Source organism: Electrona antarctica (assembly GCF_951216825.1).
Source record: "Electrona antarctica genome assembly, chromosome: 10".
NCBI lineage: Eukaryota > Metazoa > Chordata > Actinopteri > Myctophiformes > Myctophidae > Electrona > Electrona antarctica.
Window position 1 is genome coordinate 35,684,867 of NC_136791.1, and position 22,716 is coordinate 35,707,582.

At 43.5% G+C, this 22,716-nt stretch overlaps 1 protein-coding gene across 1 annotated transcript in view; it reads right to left on the bottom strand.

The window, feature by feature from the left end:
- The window catches only part of atrnl1a (attractin-like 1a), a gene marked incomplete at its 3' end in the record, with an annotated part of 286,121 nt that overhangs the window by 217,629 nt on the left and 45,776 nt on the right, over nt 1-22,716 (bottom strand). Inside the window, exons 2-5 of the mRNA XM_079511913.1 lie at nt 18,233-18,316; nt 17,772-17,885; nt 16,233-16,361; nt 10,460-10,668 (exon numbers count right to left, since the gene is read on the bottom strand). Coding sequence (XP_079368039.1) covers nt 10,460-10,668; nt 16,233-16,361; nt 17,772-17,885; nt 18,233-18,316 — 536 coding nt within the window. The remainder of the gene's footprint in view (nt 1-10,459; nt 10,669-16,232; nt 16,362-17,771; nt 17,886-18,232; nt 18,317-22,716) is intronic.

A 22,716-nucleotide genomic window follows, 5' to 3' on the forward strand; every position in this document is an offset into this window, starting at 1 on the left:
GTTAAATGGAAGCCATGCATTTACATCACACAAACGTTTCATGAACTACTGTTTACCGATAACTAGATTTGTTTAAACTATACTAGTTTTAAAGAGAAAGTGTCTAGTTTCTTCTGTGAAAGAAAATAGAGTGGAAGGTGTTGCTATGGAGATACGCATATTTAAAGAGGGAGTGCCACAATTTTTGTATTTTCCAGTTTTTCATGTGTCTATGAGGTGACTTCATTAGACACCCTGGAGTCGTTTGTATTTAGGGTTTCTTCCTGGAGGCTGAACCCTTGACAGTCAAACGGTCCAATGAAATAAACAGTAATATAGTGACATCACACTATCAGCCCCTCCCCTAACCCCTCCCCCTTTATCATACAACTACAGCTGTGGGTGCGGCTTCAGTTCAGGTGGATCACCATCCACCAGGCAAACCAGGCATACTTAATGAACTGGTGGGCGTGCCCACATGAAAACATTTTAATAAATACTGTACACTTTAAAAAAAAAAATGATACCTCCTTATATAACAATAAGACCTGATGATCATGTTTTAGGGTGGAAAATCACGGCACTCCATCTTTAAAGGTTTTTTAACTTTTCCTTCTTATTACAGGCAATAGACATCTCTGACTGTTTGATTTGTATTACCAAAGGTCCCCTTTTGTTCTTTTACATTGTCAATTCTCGTATAAGCTAACAAACCTTCCTGTGTCAGTAGCCTCTGAACTTTTAGCCACCATAGACATCTAATACAATGACACAATTTAATTTGATCAATCATGAAAACTCGGGAGGACATACAACATCTGAAATCCTCCTCCTGCGTGTCTTGATATTCTGCCAACAGGCCTTTAGAAAATATTTCAAATTGCATGGCCTGATTGGCCTCAAATTACACATTGGAAATGGTTTGTTGCACTCCCTCTGGTGTTGTGAATGTGGAGTAATGACAAATTGCAATGACATGGGTATGTCATTGCAATTTCCTGTAATCTGTCATCAACCCTAAGCCATTCCAGCCTATAAAAATGGGCAGGGGTGAGGTGGGTTCTGGGAGTTTAAAGGTAGTTGCTGGGTTTGTAAAGTACTTACTACAGTCAGTATAGTATGTATCACTCGATGCAGACAGTGCAGGAATACACGTTGCTTCCCACCGACCCAGAAAACAAGCCACTCTAAAACAATAATGCTCTGTGGACTCCATTAATGAACAATTATTGGCCCATACCAAAGTTACCAAACCTCCCGTTTTTAATTAAAACTGAAAGAGCCAGAGGACTTCTGTCTCAGCAGGATTTAGAAAAACGTGTTCATGCATTCATCTTCAGGAGACTTGACGGTGTCTTTACAGGTCTCCTTAAAAAAAAAATCAGACGGGTGCAGAGGATTCAGAATACTGCTCAAGTCCTTACTGTCCTCAGGGCTCGACAGTGCGACTAGGTACTCGCATATGCTACTAAAAATAGCACCATGCGAGTTGTAAAATTAAATTTGTAGCACCGGTGCGACTACATAATTTGACCATTCAATCGTGATAAAGACAAGGCAAGTGCACATTCTATAGTAGCGGTTCTATACCTACATTTATATTTCTTAGTACGGCTGTGTCGTTCGCCAAAAAGAGCAGATCTACAAGCTAACAACGTGTCGAGGCTCAATGCAGCGTTCATTTGAAGATCTGTCCCCTTTGCTCCCACCGCCCTGCCCCTCCCTGTGTTGCTGGCTGCTCAGTTCTCTTCCGTCAGCAGCGGAGCGAACGCAGCAGGATAGCATGATAGCATAGAAGGAGTTGCTGGACCCCGACACGTTGAATACTAAACTTATTTGGAAAGTTCAAACATCACTCGATATAACTTTTACCAAACGTGGGCGAAACAGCGTGCGCACGTGCGCGAAACAGCGTGCGCACGCACATGGAGTGGACGGATTGATTGATAACCAAAACAACCCTTGCTTAGCACCTCGCACAAACAAAAGTGTGTGCGCAGGCTGCGCAGCGCAATACGAATGACCGACCTGTCACCTGGCTGCCGCTGGATACATATTAGTCAGTGGCCTGCATAACGAGCATGATAGAACAGCAGGATACAAACGGACTGTCTGTCTGTCCATGAGCAACATGAAATGAATTGATGATTATCTATCCATCCATCCATCCATCTGCATAAAAAATCACACCCGTGTGAACTGAGTGGTGTAAGGTTTTATATAGCATGATCAGCTGTGGTCTGACGTAATGTCTAACGTAATGAAATAAGGTAAGGTATTATGTAGCCTGATCAGCTCTGATCTGACGTAATGAAATCACACCCGGATGTGATTTCACAACTGGCTTTTTCTGCGCAGAGAAAATGACCACGGTTGCTACGGTCATCCAGTTCACACGGGTGTGATTTAATTACGTCAGAAATTATTTTGAACATAGCAACCATGGTCATTTTTTTATGCACACAAAAGCCAGTTGTAGGAGTGGTTTACACCACTCAAAAAACTAAGTCTATCAGCATAAAAACAAATTGATTAGGCTATAGATTATATAAAAATCACACCCGTGTGAACTGAGTGGTGCAAGGTCTTATATAGCCTGATCAGCTGTGGTCTGACGTAATGTCAGTGACCATAGTAACCATGCTCGTTTTTTTGGTACGAACAAACACGGGTACACGGGTACAAAGCCAGTTGTTGGAGTGGTTTGCACCACTCAAAAACAAAAAATCCAGATGAATATCAATATTGTGATCATTTCTGAAAAGATATTGTGATAATATTTTGCCATATTGCCCGCCCCTGCCTCACATCACTTTATTAAAGAAAAATCACACCTGTGTGAAGTGAGGGGCACTCTTATCATGAATCATCTCATACTGGCCAATCAGAATGCCTGTTGCCTGTGATTGGTTAGCTGATTTGCTCGTTTACATATGACGTAAACTTTCCTTTCAATGTCAATGGCGTTTAATGTATGTCATATTTAGCTGAATTTTGACCTAATTTCTCCGTTCATTGTCAATGGCAAATATTGAGACGTGTGGGGACTAAAGGTGTATAGGAGGGGCTAGCGCCCCTCAAAAACACATTATTTGCTAACTTTTCATCGTGCTCCTAAAATAATTTGTGTGCTACTAGATTTTTCAACTTAGTAGCACACGTGCTACTTGGAAAAATGCTAAGCGTCAAGCCCTGACTGTCCTTACTAATACTAAATAGAAAGTGGAGCGGTTCTAAGATCTTTACACTGGCTCCCTATATGTAAAAAGAAATGAAGCCACCCAGACCTCTCAAGTCATTTGGGACAGATCTGCTTTTATGTTCCATAAAAGAAAGAATCAGAACTAAACAGGTTTTGTATGCACCACATACAGTATATGGAACAAATCAATCTCAGCTGTTTGTCGCAGCATTTATGTAGCTAATTATACTTCGGCACCTATTATAAGGAGATATGTCTAAACTTATTTTGTCCCCTTTCTTCAGTTTTACTGAATACAAATGTCTTTTATAATGCGTTTTCATTTGCTTAATGTTTTATGTAAAGCACAGAGAACTGCTTTACTTTTATTTAATATTTTCAACTACAGTTTCAAAAAGACGGATTTACAGCATAACTGGAGACTGGTTTTTATTTAGCCTTTCCTTGTATTAATGTTCCACACCTGTACATACTATATCAAGGCATTAAAGCTGTTCCAAAAGAGTAGAACCTGGTGATATATTTCACTGTCTTGCACAGTGCATGGTAAAACCAGAGCCATGTAAAAAGAGAAGTCCAAGATCATCACGTGATTCACATAGACCTCAGATATTTTCTTGAAGTTCTCTACCATGCAGGCAATTTCTAATACACAATCAGATTATTTTAATAAAAGGTGCATCACAAATTGTCTACTCTGCTGCATCTCGACTACTGCAATAATCAGTTGCAGCGTGCAAAACACTATATAAATAGTTCTAGTTACATTGCTTGGTGTAGATGGCCATTAACATTGAAGGCAGAAGTAAACCAAGGGCGACATCTAGTGGGAATTCAAGGAACAACAGTGAGGGGGGGAAAATACTAGTGGAAACTAGAAAAAGTGCCCTTCTGGGCACAGGTCTCCACCCGGAGGATAGGACTGTGTGAGATGTTTGGCAAAATGTTTAGGAGTAATATAAACATGTTTTTTTGTTTGTTAGTTTTTTGCAACAAATCTCTTAATTTTGTTGAGGAAATGCAGAGTGCCTGGTGGCACTATAATAGGCCAATGTGAAAAGGGTGCCATTTCTTCATACGCCTTTAATGGCAATTGGATGATTTGAGGCATTTTGTTCCAAAAATGTGTTTTGCAAAAATCAACCTGTTGTGGCGCTATAACAGGCCAATGTGAAAAGGGTTCCTCAGCCTAGTAAGAAAATGTGTGAAAGATTTCACGTAAATTGCATGCTGCGTTCATGATTTGAGGCTTTTGTTCAAAACGGGGCAATCTTGCAAACTGTGAAAGCCAATTATAGCCAATTAGGATGGAATATGAAATATCGGACAGATCCGACTTGAGCACATGACCATAGAGATACTGTGTAACGATTTGTGTCGCTATAAAAGGCAGATGCGGAAAATGCAGGTCAAAGATTTGTCCTTGGCCTCTAGGGAGTGTGCATGCAACGTTTCACGCAGATCGGTGCAGTTTTAGGTAAAACATGTGAAAAGCTGCCTCATAACAGGCCGTTCTGGAAAATGTGGGGCAGAGGTTCATCGTTGGCATCCATGGAGTGTGTGTGCAAAGTTTGGCATCGACCGGGTTAACGGTGCCGGAGATTAGCTGGTAACAGACGGACGGAAGGACGGACACACACACACAAGGACGGACACACACACGGACGGAGTGCAAAACATACTCTCTCCCCATGCCTTCGGCCTGGTGGAGACAAAAAAGAGGGAAAAAACCCCTCTGTCTTACCTTCCTTAACCATTTGTAACTCAAGCACTGAGTAATTCACTGTGTGATTAGACATCAAAGGGAAATCAACATCATTAGATCTTTCAGCTAGACTGGTTTGCCTTACATTAGCGCTGGTTAATCTGGGTTTATCGCTCTCCTATCTGACCCTGTTGGGGTTTACATTTCGATTCCTATATTCTACGTGGTAGTGGTAATCTGACATACTGCAAAGCTGACATGGCCATCTGGCCATGCATGTTCAACTCCATGAATCCATCGCTATTTATTCATGATAAAACAGAAAACATTTGGACACTGAAGTCATGTAGACACTACGTGTGTTGGAATGTATGTAGGTTTACAGCAGTTAACAGTTTATCTTTATTTGAAGTCTGCACTGATACGCTATCTAAATGTAAACCAAATGTGTCAAGTTGATACAACACAGTACTGAATGTACACATGATCTATTTGCATAGGCACTGGGCAGATGATGAGAGATGTTGGTTTGATGTGGTGAGATTTGAGGGGAGTGAAGTTATGGCGGGCCAATGATGATCCTTTCATTAATGGAACATATAAACCGTGCAGGATTGCCATGACAACCTTTATCCTCCTCTGTGTGTGTGTGTGTGTGTGTGTGTGTGCGTGCGTGCGTGCGTGCGTGCGTGCGTGCGTGCGTGCGTGCGTGCGTGCGTGCGTGCGTGCGTGCGTGCGTGCGTGCGTGCGTGTGCATGCGTACGTGTGCATGCGTACGTGAGTGTGTCTCTTTTGGCTGTAGGGCTGCAACAGTTAATCAAACTAATTGATTTTATTGATTGAAACAGGATATCCGAGCATAAAGGACCATATAAATCTAAAAACATCATTTTCTATTATGTGTTACAACGTGACACATTGTGAGCTTATAGATCGGCTATTTTTGGCAAAGAGATTTGGTGTAGAGGGAAAAAAGGACCCATGCATGGTTGCATGTTGACCATTCATGTTTTAAATGGTAGAATGGAGTTTGAAATGGAACATTATATCGATATCCACAGGAAGTGCTTGACATGCTTTACAAACGTCCTGTTGCCTGCAGAGGCTGAAAAGGCAAAGACTTGATGGTCTGACTTGGTTTCTAATGTGTCAGCATTCCTCTCCAGAGCATGTATGCGTGGCCATGTCTGCAGATGGAAAGGAAACTAGAATACTGTTGCTGTCGGGCAGAAACCCTGTATCTCCATATTTCAAGTTATATGCTGTCTAATTTTTGTAAATTAATGCCCTACTGTGTCACATACATTTAACAAAAATAGCCTATCAAAAATCTTGTAATTGTGTGAAAGTGGTTAAAATCTGACACTAGAGGTTCATGTGCCTTCGGCGCACTCACATCTAGCTTAAAAAACAAAAAAACGTTTCCCATCATGCACCATTGCACCTGTAACCCAACATGCCTTTGCACAGCGTCGACACGCATGTCACGTGATCGGCCGTAGCCAATCGGAAGAAGGAAACACAGGAGTCCAGTTTCTGGGAACTGTTTTCCCAGAATCTAGGTGGCATCCGCGGTGATTGAGCAGAACGCGGATGTTCTGGGATCATTTCTGAAATGATGCGGTCGAGGACGAGGTTACAATATTAACGCAGAGGTAAAGTGAGTGACATCAGAGCACATGCAGGCACGGCACAGGCATCAACAGCACTTCTGCATACTCTGCGTACGTCTATGATTTGGCCTGGAAGGATAACCAACACTACACTGGCCACTGACGTCTATACCCTCAATATTTGTAAGAGATGTTTACTTGCTTAAAAACCAAATGCTTATCCATTAGATGATGCTAGTGTGACCGTGACAAAGTACAATTGTGAGGTATTTGTACTCCACTACATCTGGGATCCAAATATTGTACTTTTACTCCACTACATTTATAAATCTTTAGTATTTACTTTGTAGATTGTGATTATTATTACAAAACATACATTGACCACTTCAGCCCGATATACATTTTGGCCATTTGAAAACAGCCGATCTACAAGCTCACAATGCGTTGCGAGATTGTGAGCTTGCATAATGAGTACTTTTACTTTTGGCACTTCAAGTACCACAACATTACATTAGTGCTCTGGAGGCATATGGTGGTATATAGGCTGCCCACAACATTGCATTAGTGCTCTGGAGGCATATGGTGGTATATAGGCTGCCCACAACATTGCATTAGTGCTCTGGAGGCATATGGTGGTATATAGGCTGACCACAACATTGCATTAGTGCTCTGGAGGCATGGTGGTATATAGGCTGCCCACAACATTACATTAGTGCTCTGGAGGCATGGTGGTATATAGGCTGCCCACAACATTACATTAGTGCTCTGGAGGCATATGGTGGTATATAGGCTGACCACAACATTGCATTAGTGCTCAGGAGGCATGGTGGTATTAGCCTGGCTTGGCCAGCCTCATAATGGGGATTCACTGAAGATTCCTTATATGCGGGGAGGAATCTTCAGTGAATCCCCGCTATGAGGCTGGCCAAGCCAGGTCTCCTGTTCTGTTACAGCTGTTACAGTTCTGTTACACCTGTCTTTTTAATATCTCATCACAATGTAAAGAATCTAAAGGACATGCTTCTGTGCTGTTTGTACTTCAACATCCATCCAGAAGGGGGCAGTGCTACACCATCTAGCAATAGCAGGGCACAACTAACACTGCAACAGCTGCTGGAAGAGTTTAGAAATGATTCACTGGTTTAGTCAGTGGTGGAAAAAAGTACTCCATTGTTAAGTATTGGCATCAAAATGTACTTAAAGTACCCAAAAAAATCCCTTTAAATAGCCAGTGCGTCGCAATGCGACACATTGTGAGCTTGTATATCTGCTATTTTCTAATGGCTAAAATGTATATAGGGCTGAAGTGGTTAATGTATGTTATCTAAAGTAACTAAAGTTTTCAAATAATTATAGTGGAGTAAAAGTACAATATTTGGATCCCAGATGTATAGTGGAGTAGAAGTATTGGAAATTTGAGGGACGGCGGCGAAATACGTATAATTTTAGGGGTCCTTGACATGAAAAGGTTTTGAGAACCAGTTAATATAGTGTTCTTGTAGAATCAGCCTCAGGTCTTAATGGGTTAAAGGATGTGGTCTCTATCAAAATTAATTAGCCTGACAAAAAAACATCTATCAGGAGACCACAAGGGGAGGTAAAAACATCTATCAGGAGACCACAAGGGGAGGTAAAACATCTATCAGGAGACCACAAGGGGAGGTAAAAACATCTATCAGGAGACCACAAGGGGAGGTAAAAACATCTATCAGGAGACCACAAGGGGAGGTAAAACATCTATCAGGAGACCACAAGGGGAGGTAAAAACATCTATCAGGAGACCACAAGGGGAGGTAAACATCTATCAGGAGACCAAGGGAAGGTAAATGTAATTTCCCATCAAAAGGAGGGTTTTCCTTTTTCTCCTTAGTACATTGGCCATGTTTTCACCGGTGCGCCTATTCCTAAACTTCTTTGCCTTTTTTTATGAAAATTAATTAGTAAAATAGGGGCCATAGTGTTTGTTGACGACATGTATTATTGTGTTAATGTTGATGAATTGAGTACATAGGACATAACAAATAGGACTTTTTTGTGTTATCCTTTTAGCCTCAATGTCTTAGTTACAGTACCACATGACCCTTTTATAATGCAAGATCGCCAATGTCTAACTCCCTGGGCTACACATACTATAGAAACCACCACGATATTAAAGTTAAAGTTAAACTGGTTATAATCACTGTGTGATAATAACAACATTCGGTCTGTGACTGTGGGGTGACAGACATACAGTCTGACATACAATAGGCTACACGTGTGCACAGTTAATAAACAATGTCCTAATATGTCCAGAGTTCTTAAGTTAACATAGTTGGATTTTAACAGAAAGACAACGCCATAAATTACTCAAAGTGAGTGACAGACTCAACACATAGTAGCACACAGCATGCAAGGCAGCGATGCATGCATGCAAACAACATGTTTCTCCAGCTTAGATTTAGTGTCTCCATCTTTCTCTGGAAGAGGTTGCACTGAGGCGCTCCAACACAAACACATGAAGCTTCAGCTGACACAAATCAACACCACGCCGTTTGTCCAAAACACACAATAACTACTCTCCCACCGACGCCATGTGTTCATTTATCTTCAGCCATACAGACTCAATTTGACACAAATCAACACCAATGCTAGCCTTTGTCCAAAGGTTTGTCCAAAACACACTGCTTCTGCTCTCCACGTTTCTACTTCGCCACTTGTCCTAATGTTAGTAACAAATCTATTGTTGTACATTGTGAGAAAGGGATGTCAGGAAGCCAAGCGTTATCAGTTTACTCACAGCACAGCACAGCACAGCACAGCACAACACAGCACAGCACAGCACAGCACCCACAGCGTCACTCCTGTCACCTGTGGGTTGAGCTGCTTAACGATGACACTGTCTGTCTGAACACATCAACATACCTGCACATTTGCATCATGCTGGAGCCTCTCTAAACGTCTGTTTCCTTCATTTTATTTCCTTCTCTTGTAACCGGCGGGGATGCACTTTTGTTTCAAAACAAAATGTTGACAGTACACACGTGACTCTGCTACTACCAGACGGTGGAGACGGGAGAGAGAGGGAGGGGCAACTACAGCTGTGTCAGAGCAGAGCACTGTGGTGTAGTGGAGCCACCATAGAGCTATAAGGAGCCACGCAACTTACGCAAGTAGCGTTGCAGGAGGAACACGTGAAAAAAAGAAAAAGGGGGTTTTCTGCCGCTCATTGTGTTGCCCCTGGCGACGTGTTGCCCTAGGCATTATGCGTATTGCGCGTACCCTTAGCGACGCGCCTGCTGGTTAATTAACTCTACACACTACAAGTAGCTTGGCCAACATTGGTAGAGACTCGAGAGACGATAAATAACTGATGATCACATGCTGCGCTACTCTTTCAGAACTCAGTCCGAGCTGTCTTACTGTAATTAACTCCGTTTTGAGAGAGTTTTTTAGATCGAGTTGATCAAAAAAGCGGAGAGAACGATGAACTGAGGAAGACGCTGAATGTGTATGAGAGAAGAGGACGAACACAGCAGACAGAGACAATGTACAACTAATGTACTGTAACACGTACATGCATGAACGCGCGCACGCGCACACGCACACACACAGTATATCTCAGAGACAAACATTTGCCATGTCTTTGCCACAATGTGGACATTTGATCTGAGATGACAGTAAGACGCCCAATATGGTACAGTGTGTGGTCCCCAATAAGCCGTCTTCCTCTCAGCTTCCCTATTATTGTCTGTCTCAATAAACCCTTTTTGGCAGGAGACTTACTATTCAGGGGGAAACAATATTCTCCTCCAGCAGTCCCCTGCGTGTACTTCAAGGACATTGTACAGAGTTGGGGCCAAAAAGCCCCACAGGTTCTATCAATAACGGTGGCTTTTATCCCTATCTGTGCGTGTAATCTCCCTGATTAAATTCTATCCGCCGGTCCATAATTCCCATTTAACCCTGTGGCTGCTGCCGTACCTTGCCAGCTGTCATTGCAGACACAGAGCTTCTCTCCGGTCAGGTCGCAGTAGCCGTGGTCCGGGCTGCCACAGTTGTCCCTGCAGTAAGGGATGTTGCAGGCCTCGCCCTTCCAGTAGTCGTCACACTCGCAGTACACACGACCAGACACCGCGTTGGCGCTGCTGCATCTCCCGTGGCCCGAACAGTTGTTAGGACACGAGTTTACCCTGGGACAGAGCCAAAGGCGAGAGAATGGGAATTAAGAGAGAGAGAAGGAGCATTTCCATAAAGATTATGCTATGGCATTTCTGCACCAGTGGACACCGTTCAGGCTTGATTGACAGGGTTGCAGGGATAGAACCAGGGGTGGCAGGAACCTGACTTGAACACACAATGTTGTATTTACATAGTAAGGCCTTCAGGCTGCTATTGCTAGGATGGCCCTGGGCAATGTGGTGATTGAGTGAGTGAGTGAGAGAGAGACAGGGAGGGAGAGAGGAGGGTGAGAGATAGAGAGAGAGAGAGTGTGTGTGTGTGTGTGTGTGTGTGTGTGTGTGTGTGTGTGTGTGTGTGTGTGTGTGTGTGTGTGTGTGTGTGTGTGTGTGTGTGTGTGTGTGTGTGTGTGTGTGTTTGTTTGGGATAGGAAGAGATGCCAATTATCAATGGTTAGAGGATAGCCGAGTCACAAATGGCTGCCAGTTTCCACACAACTGTGGAAAGAATTTGAAGCTATTTTCACATATAGCGCAAAAAAGGGAAAAAAAGTTAATTAGATGCATTTCTATCAGCCACGCTGAAACAAAAAGACGGCTGTCTGAATGTAGCAGCTCTTGAAGTGCCAATTTATGCCACCAAAAAGCTAGCTGATGCTCATCCAAAGGCTGATTTAGACCCAGTTGAGCATCGGTGTTGCACACCGGAAATAGCCGATCTACAAGCTCACAACGCAATGTGCTGCAACGTGTTGTGAGTTTGTAGATTGGCTATTTTCGGTGCGTGCCACCGGAATGCCACCGGCCTCCTTAATGTGGTGCATTACAATTCACATGAAACGCCGTTGTTAGCTGTTAGTTAAAGGAAGATAAAAAATATGCTAGCTTTGAAGAAACAACGATTACCAGGGGAGACCAATTATTGAATCATGAAAGATGATGAAAAAGTATAATTGCTGACATTAGGTTGACATTATAGGCAGAGGCTTATTTCTAACAGGAGTTAGCATATTTCAAAAGGGTCGCACAGCTCATAGCCATGATGCATTGATTGCATGATTTGAATAGGCAGCAACTACACACTGTTCTTCAGGGTAAAGAGGGTTATTTCTATCAGTGATGAAGAGATAAAGTCTCTTGGAGTTGAGGGAGAGAGAGAGAAGGACGGAAGCATGCAGAGTTGGGAAGAGTTAGGGAGAGGTTTAAGAAATCGGTAGGCATAGAGATATCCTGGCAGAAAGGGGGAGGAACAGAGAGGAGAGGGAGATGCAGCACGGTTGAGGGATAGAGAGAGAAAGATATATATAGTATGATAGAGGTAAAGAGAGAGGGACAGAGCAAGGGGTAGAGAGAGGTGGAGAGAGTTAACAAAAGAGAGAAAGCAGAGGTTGTGATAGGCACAAGAAAGGATGGAATGACAGATAAAGAGAGGGGTGCAGGAGAAGAGATATGGAGGGAAGGACAGACAGGTTGAGGCATACTAGAGGGATCTAGAGGGAGGAATAACGGATATAATAGGCAGAATCAAGGGACAGAATGAGAGACGGAAATTGATGCATAGTGAAGTGATAGATAATGAGAGTGATAGAGGGCAGAATATAGATGACTGATGGACGTAGGGCTGGGTCTGGAAATCTTCATCAGGGTTATTTAACCCTTTTAGGCCTGACGTCGAAATTAAAAAAAAATCTTCTAAATTCAGTTTTCTGAAATACCTATGTTTCTATGTCAGTGGTGCTCAATATTTCATGTCAAGGACCCCCAGAATTATCTGTATTTGGCTGCAGACCCCCATCTGAAAATATGTTGTTCCAAGGAGCAAGGATTTGAGTTAAAAACGTTCGCTCTGAAAGAATATATTCAAACATTTGGGCCACATTTTCACGATTTTTCAAAAATAGCAGACCTACAAGTTCATAGCTTGAGCTTGTAGATCCCAGAATGGGTTAAAACGATTGCCTCGATCACGATTAATGGACTATCATAACAAAAGTTTTTGAAATAAATGTTGGGTTACGCAGTGCAGTGTAGATTGCGTTATGGCCCGATAATAGCGCATGCCATATCTCTATGGCGTAAATATGAAAAGTTACTTAATTGGGATACTAAGTGGCATGAACAGACTCCCTTATTTCATAACCCTTTATTGCGTATCGGAGGTCATTGTTTTGTAGCTCAATCGTGATCCAATTGATTCACGTACTTGTCGATGTTATGGATGATAATGGTTTAAGATTATTCTCAGATCTGAAACAGTCATATAATTTACCAGGTCTTTTTATATTTGCAGCTCCGTTCGGCTATGCGGGCCTATGGAGTTCCATGGACCAAACTAGCTACTCACCCCTTAGTTACTTTCATTAAAAAAGGTCAAGTTTCTATAATTTATAAAGATCTATCACAAAGATGTACTTCGTTAATTCCCGTTATCCAATCTTGGAACACAGATTAGGGATTACAGCATCAGCATCAATTTATTAATTGGACCAGAGTTTGGGGAAATAATTATTATGGCATCCCGAAATCCAAATCATCAGCAGATTCATTTCAATTTAGTCCATACAAAATATTTAACCCCCATATAGAATGAGACTTGCTATATCTGTACACTTTGTTCTTTAAATACAACTGGTGCTTTTATACATGTATGATGTGAGAATGTCCCACAGTCAAAGGTTTCTGGGAACAGATTACTAATTATCTATCTGAAGTATTACAAAAACATATTCCCTGTTGTCCCAAATTATTGCTCCTTAATGATGATGATTCTTTAACTTTAAGTATAGTTCAGAGACGTTTCTGGCTGGCAGGAAGTACCGCTGCAAAAACAATTTTGCACTGGAAACAGTTATTAACTGATGTTGTAACAATGGAGCTTTCTACAGCTAGATTAAATGGTGCAACCTATCAAACAATAGACAGCTGGAACCACATTATTTATCAAGTTAGGAACTCTACTATATAACTAGCATTACATATCTAACTAACATATCTAAAATTTATATAATCCCTTTTTTTGGTCTTTGTTGAAATCTTTGCATTTTTTTCTTTTCAGGCCTATGGCAGGGTGGGTTGGGAGGGACTATTTCTATTTGTATTATTTTTCATTTTTCATTTATTGTTAACACTTAGACCGCTATCATTTATTGAAAAATTAGGATCTAATTCACGCCAGCATTTTTTTAATTTGAGCTCTTATTTTGAAAATCCGCCATTTCCGGTCCACAACCGGTAGTCCTACGTTAGGAGTTTTCACACAGCTGGATGGGCCTTGTTTACAATGTGAATCCAGGCCGGAGCTCCGGAGAGCTCTAGATTGTCAGCTCTGTGCCGTCAAAGAAACGCTGTTTTGACCAAAAATGCCATCTGGGACAAGGAATAGGAGTTACAGGCGATTGAAAGAAATGGATAGAATGGATGCTTATGGCGACGACGATCTAAGATGGGCGATCCAATGCTGTGCTAACAACACAGCTAGCTAACCAGCTAACGTGAGTAGCATTTTGGCTCGAGCAATCGAACGCGCTATAAAAGCTCAATTGCCGAAGGCCGTCGGCAATGGCGTTAAGCGCCAGTATCAAAATTAAGCTTCAATTGACTTTAATCGTCGGCAATGGCGCGGAAGCTGTTAATTTAAAAAATTGTTATCGTTATTGTTAATTATTATTTTCCCTTTTTCTTTGTCAATGGTGGTTGGTGCAGGGGTGCGGGCGCCACCTTTGCCCCTATTGGTACCCTAAACATAGGGACGGACATAGGGAGGGACGGACATTGCTGTTCCTTGGAGTGGCTGCACCACTCCAAGCTAACTGTTGGGTTACTTGCCCAACCCTACAGTATATAGGGAGGACCAGTGAGATGGATTGACAGGAGGGATAGAGCGATGGAGGGATAGATAAAGGGATAGAGAGTGACATAGATGGAGGGATAAGTAGTTAGGGATAAACAGAGAGGGACAGAGAGTTGGATGGAAGAGGACAGATATAGGGATGGAGACGGAGGGATGGGCAGACAGAGAGAGGGATGGAGACGGAGGGATGGAGACGGAGGGATGGGCAGACAGAGAGAGGGATGGGCAGACAGAGAGAGGGATGGAGACGGAGGAATGGACAGACAGAGAGAGGGATGGAGACGGAGGAATGGACAGACAGAGAGAGGGATGGAGACGGAGGGATGGGCAGACAGAGAGAGGGATGGAGACGGAGGGATGGGCAGCAGAGAGAGGGATGGAGACGGAGGGATGGGCAGACAGAGAGAGGGATGGAGACGGAGGGATGGGCAGACAGAGAGAGGGATGGAGACGGAGGGATGGGCAGACAGAGAGAGGGATGGAGAGAGAGGGATGGACAGACAGAGAGAGGGATGGAGAGAGGGATGGACAGACAGAGAGAGGGATGGAGACGGAGGGATGGACAGACTGAGAGAGGGATGGAGATGGAGGGATGGGCAGACAGAGAGAGGGATGGGCAGACAGAGAGAGGGATGGGCAGACAGAGAGAGGGATGGAGACGGAGGGATGGAGACGGAGGGATGGGCAGCAGAGAGAGGGATGGAGACGGAGGGATGGGCAGTCAGAGAGAGGGATGGAGACGGAGGGATGGGCAGACAGAGAGAGGGATGGAGACGGAGGGATGGGCAGTCAGAGAGAGGGATGGAGACGGAGGGATGGGCAGTCAGAGAGAGGGATGGAGACGGAGGGATGGGCAGACAGAGAGAGGGATGGAGACGGAGGGATGGGCAGTCAGAGAGAGGGATGGAGACGGAGGGATGGGCAGTCAGAGAGAGGGATGGAGACGGAGGGATGGGCAGTCAGAGAGAGGGATGGAGACGGAGGGATGGGCAGTCAGAGAGAGGGATGGAGAGAATCAGGGTGGAAGTGAAGGACATTATGTGGTCTTCATTAAAACAGGTTTGCGGCGACAACACGAGGGTCGTCATGACAACCCAAGCCTTTATCACCCCCTTACGTGTGCTTGTCTTTTATGCTGTGTGTGTGTGTGTGTGTGTGTGTGTGTGTGTGTGTGTGTGTGTGTGTGTGTGTGTGTGTGTGTGTGTGTGTGTGTGTGTGTTTGACAGCCTTAGCCTTGAGGCTTTGCTAAAGTACCTCCCGACACACACACACACACACACACACACACACACACACACGCACGCACGCACACGCACGCACAGACAAACGCAGTCGGAAGCCTCGTCTCCACAGATTTCTCCCTGTCACACAAACAAACACACAGTAACAATATTACTGCAGTAACAGGTGTGTGTGTGTGTGTGTGTGTGTGTGTGTGTGTGTGTGTGTGTGTGTGTGTGTGTGTGTGTGTGTGTGTGTGTGTGTGTGTGTGTGTGTGTGTGTGTGGTCTGTTGAGCGAGCTGAAGCAAGGCAGAGGAGTCAGGAGACAGGAAATAAGGGCGAGAGGATAGAGAAAGGGAGAGGGAGGAAGGGAGAGACAGCGAGAGGGGGGAGGGAGAGAGATCAAGAGAAGGAGGGAGAGAGAGAGAGAGAGAGAGAGAGGGCAGAGAAATAGAGAGAGACACGTAAAGCGAGGGAGGGCAGAGAGAGGAGACATGTCTAGACATACGAGAAGGCTATGTTGAAGCCAGTCAGGTTGTAGGCAGCGTCGCTAAAGAAGTGGAGCAGAGTGTAGCCAGACGTTGCCACTACTTCTGGAACCGTCTCATTACCCCGCGTCTCTGGAACCACTAGACCACTGGAAGACACAGAGAGAGGAGCAGAGAGAGAGAGAGAGAGATAGAGAGAAGCAGAGAGGATAATAAAGCAAGAGACAGGAAAGAGACAGAGCAAAAACAATATTCTCAGCAGAGTATTTAATGGATCACTACTGTACTGTGGTCTCAGAGAGCTGCAAGACAGACGAGGCCCATTACAGGAATTGTACACCCCATTATAAATATGACACTGATTAGCTTTAGATACAAAATAATACAATGTGGTATTTATGCAGGGATTTCCATTAGTTTTTTGATTGTTGGCTTGTGGTCTGTCTTTTGACGCGAGGGTAAATTGATAAATGCAATACATTGTGTACACTGTACTGTGGTCCTATAATGAATGACAACAAAAGCTTTTCCATTGCAGCTACAGCCTTAGTTTTATTGTGCCCCAACAGCTGTTAGCCATTTGTAGCACTTAACCTCAGTTATGTATGAAATGGGACTATTTATTTTACCTCATTTACTTATGGACTGACGTTATGTCCAGTGGACAGAGGGCCGCCCAATGAATAGGCCGCCCCCATTGCTTTAATATGTTTTTGGGCCAAATGTTAGCCCTTTGACCCAGTCCAGCCCTGCTTTTCAGACGAGAACTCAGCGGAATTACAGCGGAGAGAGTGTGTGCGTCACCTAATCCTATGCTTCCATTTGGTGACAATTTGACCATTTACAGACGCGACCAACAAACCATGTTTTCCGTTGCTGATGATCATCCACTAGCGGCTTCCTTTGACAATGAATGGTAGACTGCAATCTGCCCGTGTGAACGCAATGATTAATTGATTACAGCACTAGCAAAAGACGCAAAACTGGGTCAATTCAATTAGAATAAACAAGTTTCAAGCGTGCAAGCATCGTGGTGTCAGTTTGTGGATCGGCAGTGGTATATAGCCTACTTCGATTGATGATATAGTGTAAAACTCATTATATACAGTTATAACTACATCTCAACTCATAACAAAAAATAAAGTGGCACGTCAGTACAGTTTATACAATCTAAACATATTTGACGCATCGCATTCGCATGTAATAAAATACACCAACTGCAGGGGGTGTCACAGCTGCCATCTAGTGGGCGAGTAGATGCTTGCACATTAAAGATTATAATAGACCGACGTAAGACGACATAAGCGACGGAGCGACTATATATGTTTTTGTGTGTGTTTGACTCCCCCACGCAAGTAATCAGAAAGACATACGCGAACAAGGTCTGCTTATGTATTGTGAACTGCAGTGATTGCGAAGGCGGCAGTATATGTAGGCAAATGGGCAGAGGAATGTGCTGAAAGATGATGGTTGGTGTGGTGGAAACCTGCTAAGCAATGTTCACCTTCCTATCGCCCCCTTGACGCTCCCCTGCTATCTCTTGCAGACACTGCACTCACCTGAAGACAGCTAACAGTGGAGCGTAAATGGAGTCTCCGTCGTAGACATACATGTGGTCCCAACTGCATTCTGTAGCAAAGTGATTGAAGCGGAGCCGAAGCACCGCGTTAGGACTAGGAGGGAGGGAGACAGAGAGAGAGCATAATGTTCACATCATGTGACAGTGGTATAGACAACGATTGATGTTAATGCACACACACGCACACACACACACACACACACGTTATTTTATTTACGGAATACAATTGCTGTGTTTGTTCTGTTCTGGGCATTTGCTGTTTTGCAACCACAGATATTTGTAGTTACAGAGTCAAGTGGGACCCAGACAAAAGTATCACTTAGTTCTCCTTGAAGATATATATATATATATCTCTTCAAGGAGAACAAATATATATATATATAAATTGCTTCCTCGTGTCGATGAGGAGGGGGGGGGGGGGGGGGGGACAGAGATACTCACTATCCCTCTATCAGCCAGGTACACTTGGTCTTGTACTTATAGTTGATTGGACCATCTGTCAGAGAGCCTGACAGCTCCGTTAACCTAGAGAGAGAGAGAGAGAGAGAGAGAGAGAGAGAGAGAGAGAGAGAGAGAGAAGAGAGAGACAGAGAGACAGAGAGACAGAGAGACAGAGAGACAGAGAGAGAGAGGATGGGGGGATTATTGGTATATTCAGTGACAAAGCTCGCCCTTGGTACTCTAAGCTTGGTGACAGGGACAGGCCCTTAACAAGTACACAATTATTCATCATAGATTATTTAACCATGCATCACCACAAATGGAATGCAGTTATGCTTTCCACAGATGGATGCACTCTAAAGATACTCCCCGAATTAGCCTAAAAGCAAAATAAAAGAGTGCGTTTGTGACAGGCCTCTATCTCTCTCCTTTCTGAGTCTTCTCTCTTTATTTCTCCTATTCACATTGGTGTCTATTATTGCTGATGGCTGTCTGTTGTCCAGCAGCGTCCAGTTTAGCTACGAGCTTGTAGGTCTGCTATTTCTTTTAAATCGTGACATTGCAGCACAAATCTTTGAATATATCTTCTTTCAGAAGACTTTTTTTAAAATTTTGACGTCAGGCCTAAATGGGATAATTAAGCCTTGAGCCAGACTCGTAACCATAGACTAGGTAGACGGACGCCTCCTCCGGCTCTGGGTCGTCTGTAAAAAAGGGATGGCAAGCTTACGGAATTCTGAAGCACGCCTCCGCACGCGTCACAAAAGGGCACGTTTAGTAGGCCAATCAGAGGCGGGACTCCCTCTTTCCCAGAGGAACTTGCTTTGGCAATGTAAACATTTGTTTCCTCATGCCAATGAAGCTGCTTTGAATTACATTTCAGTCCCAGAATGGCCACTGTATAGGCCACGTGCCTTCCACACGTCCGCCTCCCCTTTTTTACAGGTCGCTCTAATGAACTGCAGCGACGAATGAGGTTATCTAGGTTTTTATATCTATGCTTGTAACAGCGATGCAGAACCCCCCCGTGGGTATGTAAGAGTGGCCCAATTAACCCATTTTGGACTGAGGTCGATAAAAAAAAGGTTTCTAAATCCTAACATTTTTTCTGAAAAACAAAATGTCAGTTGTGCTCAACCTTTTTCATGTCAAGGACCTCCAGAATTATCTCTATTGGGTAAAGGACCCCCATCTCAAAAGATGTAGTTCCAGGGACCCCCCAGAAGCCAATATTTTAGTTAAAAATGTTCGCTCTGAAATATATATTCAAAGATTTGTGCCACATTTTCACGACTTTTCAAAAATAGCAGACCTACAAGCTCGTAGCGCGCCACTCGGTGGCGCGCTATGAGCTTGTAGATCTGCTATTTTTCAATAGCTAAAGCATAACATAATGCTATAAACACCAACAGGGGTTCCCGCCCAAAATGGCTTAAGCAAGACATTTAATTTAATTAACCTATGAGTCATGATACAAGGGCTGGGGTGATGGGGTGAGGCAAGCTTTGCGAGCAGAGCAGCTTGATGTGTAGCAGAGATCAAGTGTAGGAGGGAGTGTAGGAAGAGGCCCTATTTGAATGGACAATCTTGTTGTGAGAATGGGTTTGTGATTGAAGCGTAGAAATGCATTGTCTGATTGGAAACACTTATACAACACACATACAGCAGACTGACAGCTGGAAAGTATGACTCCCGTGTCTTGCGGGAACTAAGGTGATCAATTAAGGAATAAATAATCAGTAGCCATCGTTAGAGTACTCGGAAAATAAAAGACCAGAATTCAAAATGTACTCGAGTAAAAAAAGAAAAGTACATAAGTGCAAAAGTAAAAGTACAAAAGTACATTTTGTACAAAGCAAAAGCTTGTAGATCGGCTATTTTCAAATGACGAAATGTACAGTATATGGACTGAAGTGATAACGGTATGTTTTGTAATAATAATCAGAAACTTCAAAGTAACTATATAGTAACTAAAGTTGTCCATTGGTTCAATAATGTTTTAACCAACACACAGACGTGACCAGAAAGGGTGTTCAATAACACTGATTTGCAAAAAAAAAAAACTCAAAAATGGAACAATATGCTAATTGCAGACTTTTACTTATAGTATTTCTACATTAAAAAGTGTTTTTTTTCCACCACTGATTATTAGCTTGTAGATGGTCTGTTGTCAGGCCAGTCTATGATGTAAGTACTGTGATGACAGTACTGTGACGTACATACATACCCATTGTCAGAGTGCTTAGAGTAGGCCTATTTGTCAGAGCATTTGGCTGGGTTATTGTCCCAGATACTGCCCCTCCCTCCCCCCTCCCTGTCTCGCTGATCAAGCTCTCCGTCTCCCTCTCCCTCTCCCTCACCTCTCATGCCCACCAGACAGACAGACACATCCCGCCCGCCGCAACTTGAACTTAACAGAATCATTTGAGTGATTTAAATCTGTCTGACAACACGGCAGTACTGTAGTAGACTGTATTTATTTCTTACATTTCAGAGGAAGATTTTGTGAGAAAACCACCACACTCATGCTGTTATAATATGCTTCATGGTGCCAGGGGACCAAAGGACAGTGCCATACCTGAGCTCAGTGGTGTATTGGCTATCTGGCATACTGGGACAAACCCGGGCCGGGTGTTGCCTCCACATCAATGTGAAGATGTACCATCAAAGAATCCATAAAGTTTTTACCAACCATCCGTCCTCTAGCTGTACCTCTGTAATTCTGGGTGCATCCAGCCAAATTACTGTAAGGTTTTAAAACGATACAAGGGTACCAATGTGGTCAATTTTAATGTTGTTTGTAGGTCGTTCCATGTATTAGGGCCACAGAACCTAAAGGCAGATTTACCTAGTTCAGAGTTAACTTTTGGTACCTTGAATTTGGGGAAATTACTTGACCGGGTGTGGTAGGGTTCTTTCCATTTCAGGAAATATGAGATGTATTTAGGATAATCTCCAAGCATAGCTTTATACAAGAACAGGTGCCAATGCAGTTCTCGTCTCTCTGTCAGGGAGGGCCATCCAACCGTGTTATATAAGATACAATGGTGAGTACCATAGCTATCACCTGTAATAAATCTAATCGATGATTCTGTTCAGTTAAACTTGTGTTTGGTGGAGAACCATGCAGCGTTTAGTTTGTATACACCACATATCCCAGAAAACTGCAGGTCTGCTACAACTGTATCAATCAAAGCTGAAGACTTTTCCATTTGCCACAAACTTTTATTGAGGTTTTTGATTTCTTCTGCTGCATTGTAACTTCAATATCATTTTATAATGTGTTTCTTTTGCACATTGTCTAATGTTTCGTGCATTCTGAATTGCCATGTTGTTGAAATGTGCTATTTTTTTTTTTGTAAAGACAATAAAATAACAAAAAATAACAAGTTCTGTTGTGTGTCAATTATCTAATGTAATCCTGGGTGCTACACTTCCTCTGCCAACCTGGGGGGGCAGCAGATTGACCTCATGCTTCCTTCTATGCATGAGGAGTCCAAGCTGCTTCTTTTCACCTGACAGTGTACAGTTTCCCCGGCCGGACGTAGCGTGTGGAAGGAACACGTTATTCCGACCAGTTCCTTCCCCTCCATCAGGCTGACCAGGGGGAGGTAGTTTTAAAGACCAGGATTACTGCATGTTTTTGTGAGGGTACCTACCATAGGGGACACGGGGAGAACATGCAAACTCCACACAGAAAGGCCCTTTCGCCAACCCCACCTCGGATGGGCACTGATGACGCGGAGGAGGGAACACGCCCCCAGCGCCCACAGCGTCCCAAGCGGGAATCGAACCCAGGACCTTCTAGCTGTGAGGCGACAGCACTACCAACTGTGCCACCATGACCCCGTTTACCTTAAAACATGAGAAAATGTGCTAAACATTTGCATGTTTTTGTGTGTAGGTCAGGGTTGTAATAAATCAAATGCATATACATTGACCCCTCTCAACCGTGACTGTTGATACTGTGCAATCAATCCTCACCAACAGCACGCACGCACGCACGCACGCACGCAGCTACGCAGCCACGCAGCCACGCAGCCACGCACGCACTCACGTCTGATGTCTAGCAAATAAGGCCACTTCTTTCATTTGGATGGTTAAATAAATAAACTGTGGTCAGACTAGTTGTTTTATTAAAACAAAGACTCAAATAAAAACTAAACATTTTGACCCAGATGAATGGTGTTTTCTAGAATTGCTAGTTGTATCACAAACAGTGGTGTCAGCAGATCAAGCAGTGTTGACTGATGACCTGCTGCTAACTCTAGTAATGACGGTAGCTTCTACGTTCTACGATATATATTACCACAAAGTGTTTACAAAGTCCTCTAATTATGCCATGTAGCTCTCCCTCTCTCTCTCTCTCTCTGAACTGCTGTCTCTCTCACTGCTCTTCCTTTCAACCTCTACCTCGTTCTGCGTCTCCTCTCCCCCTCCCTCCCTCCCCCTCTCCCCCTCTCCCTCTCTCTCTCTCATTCCAT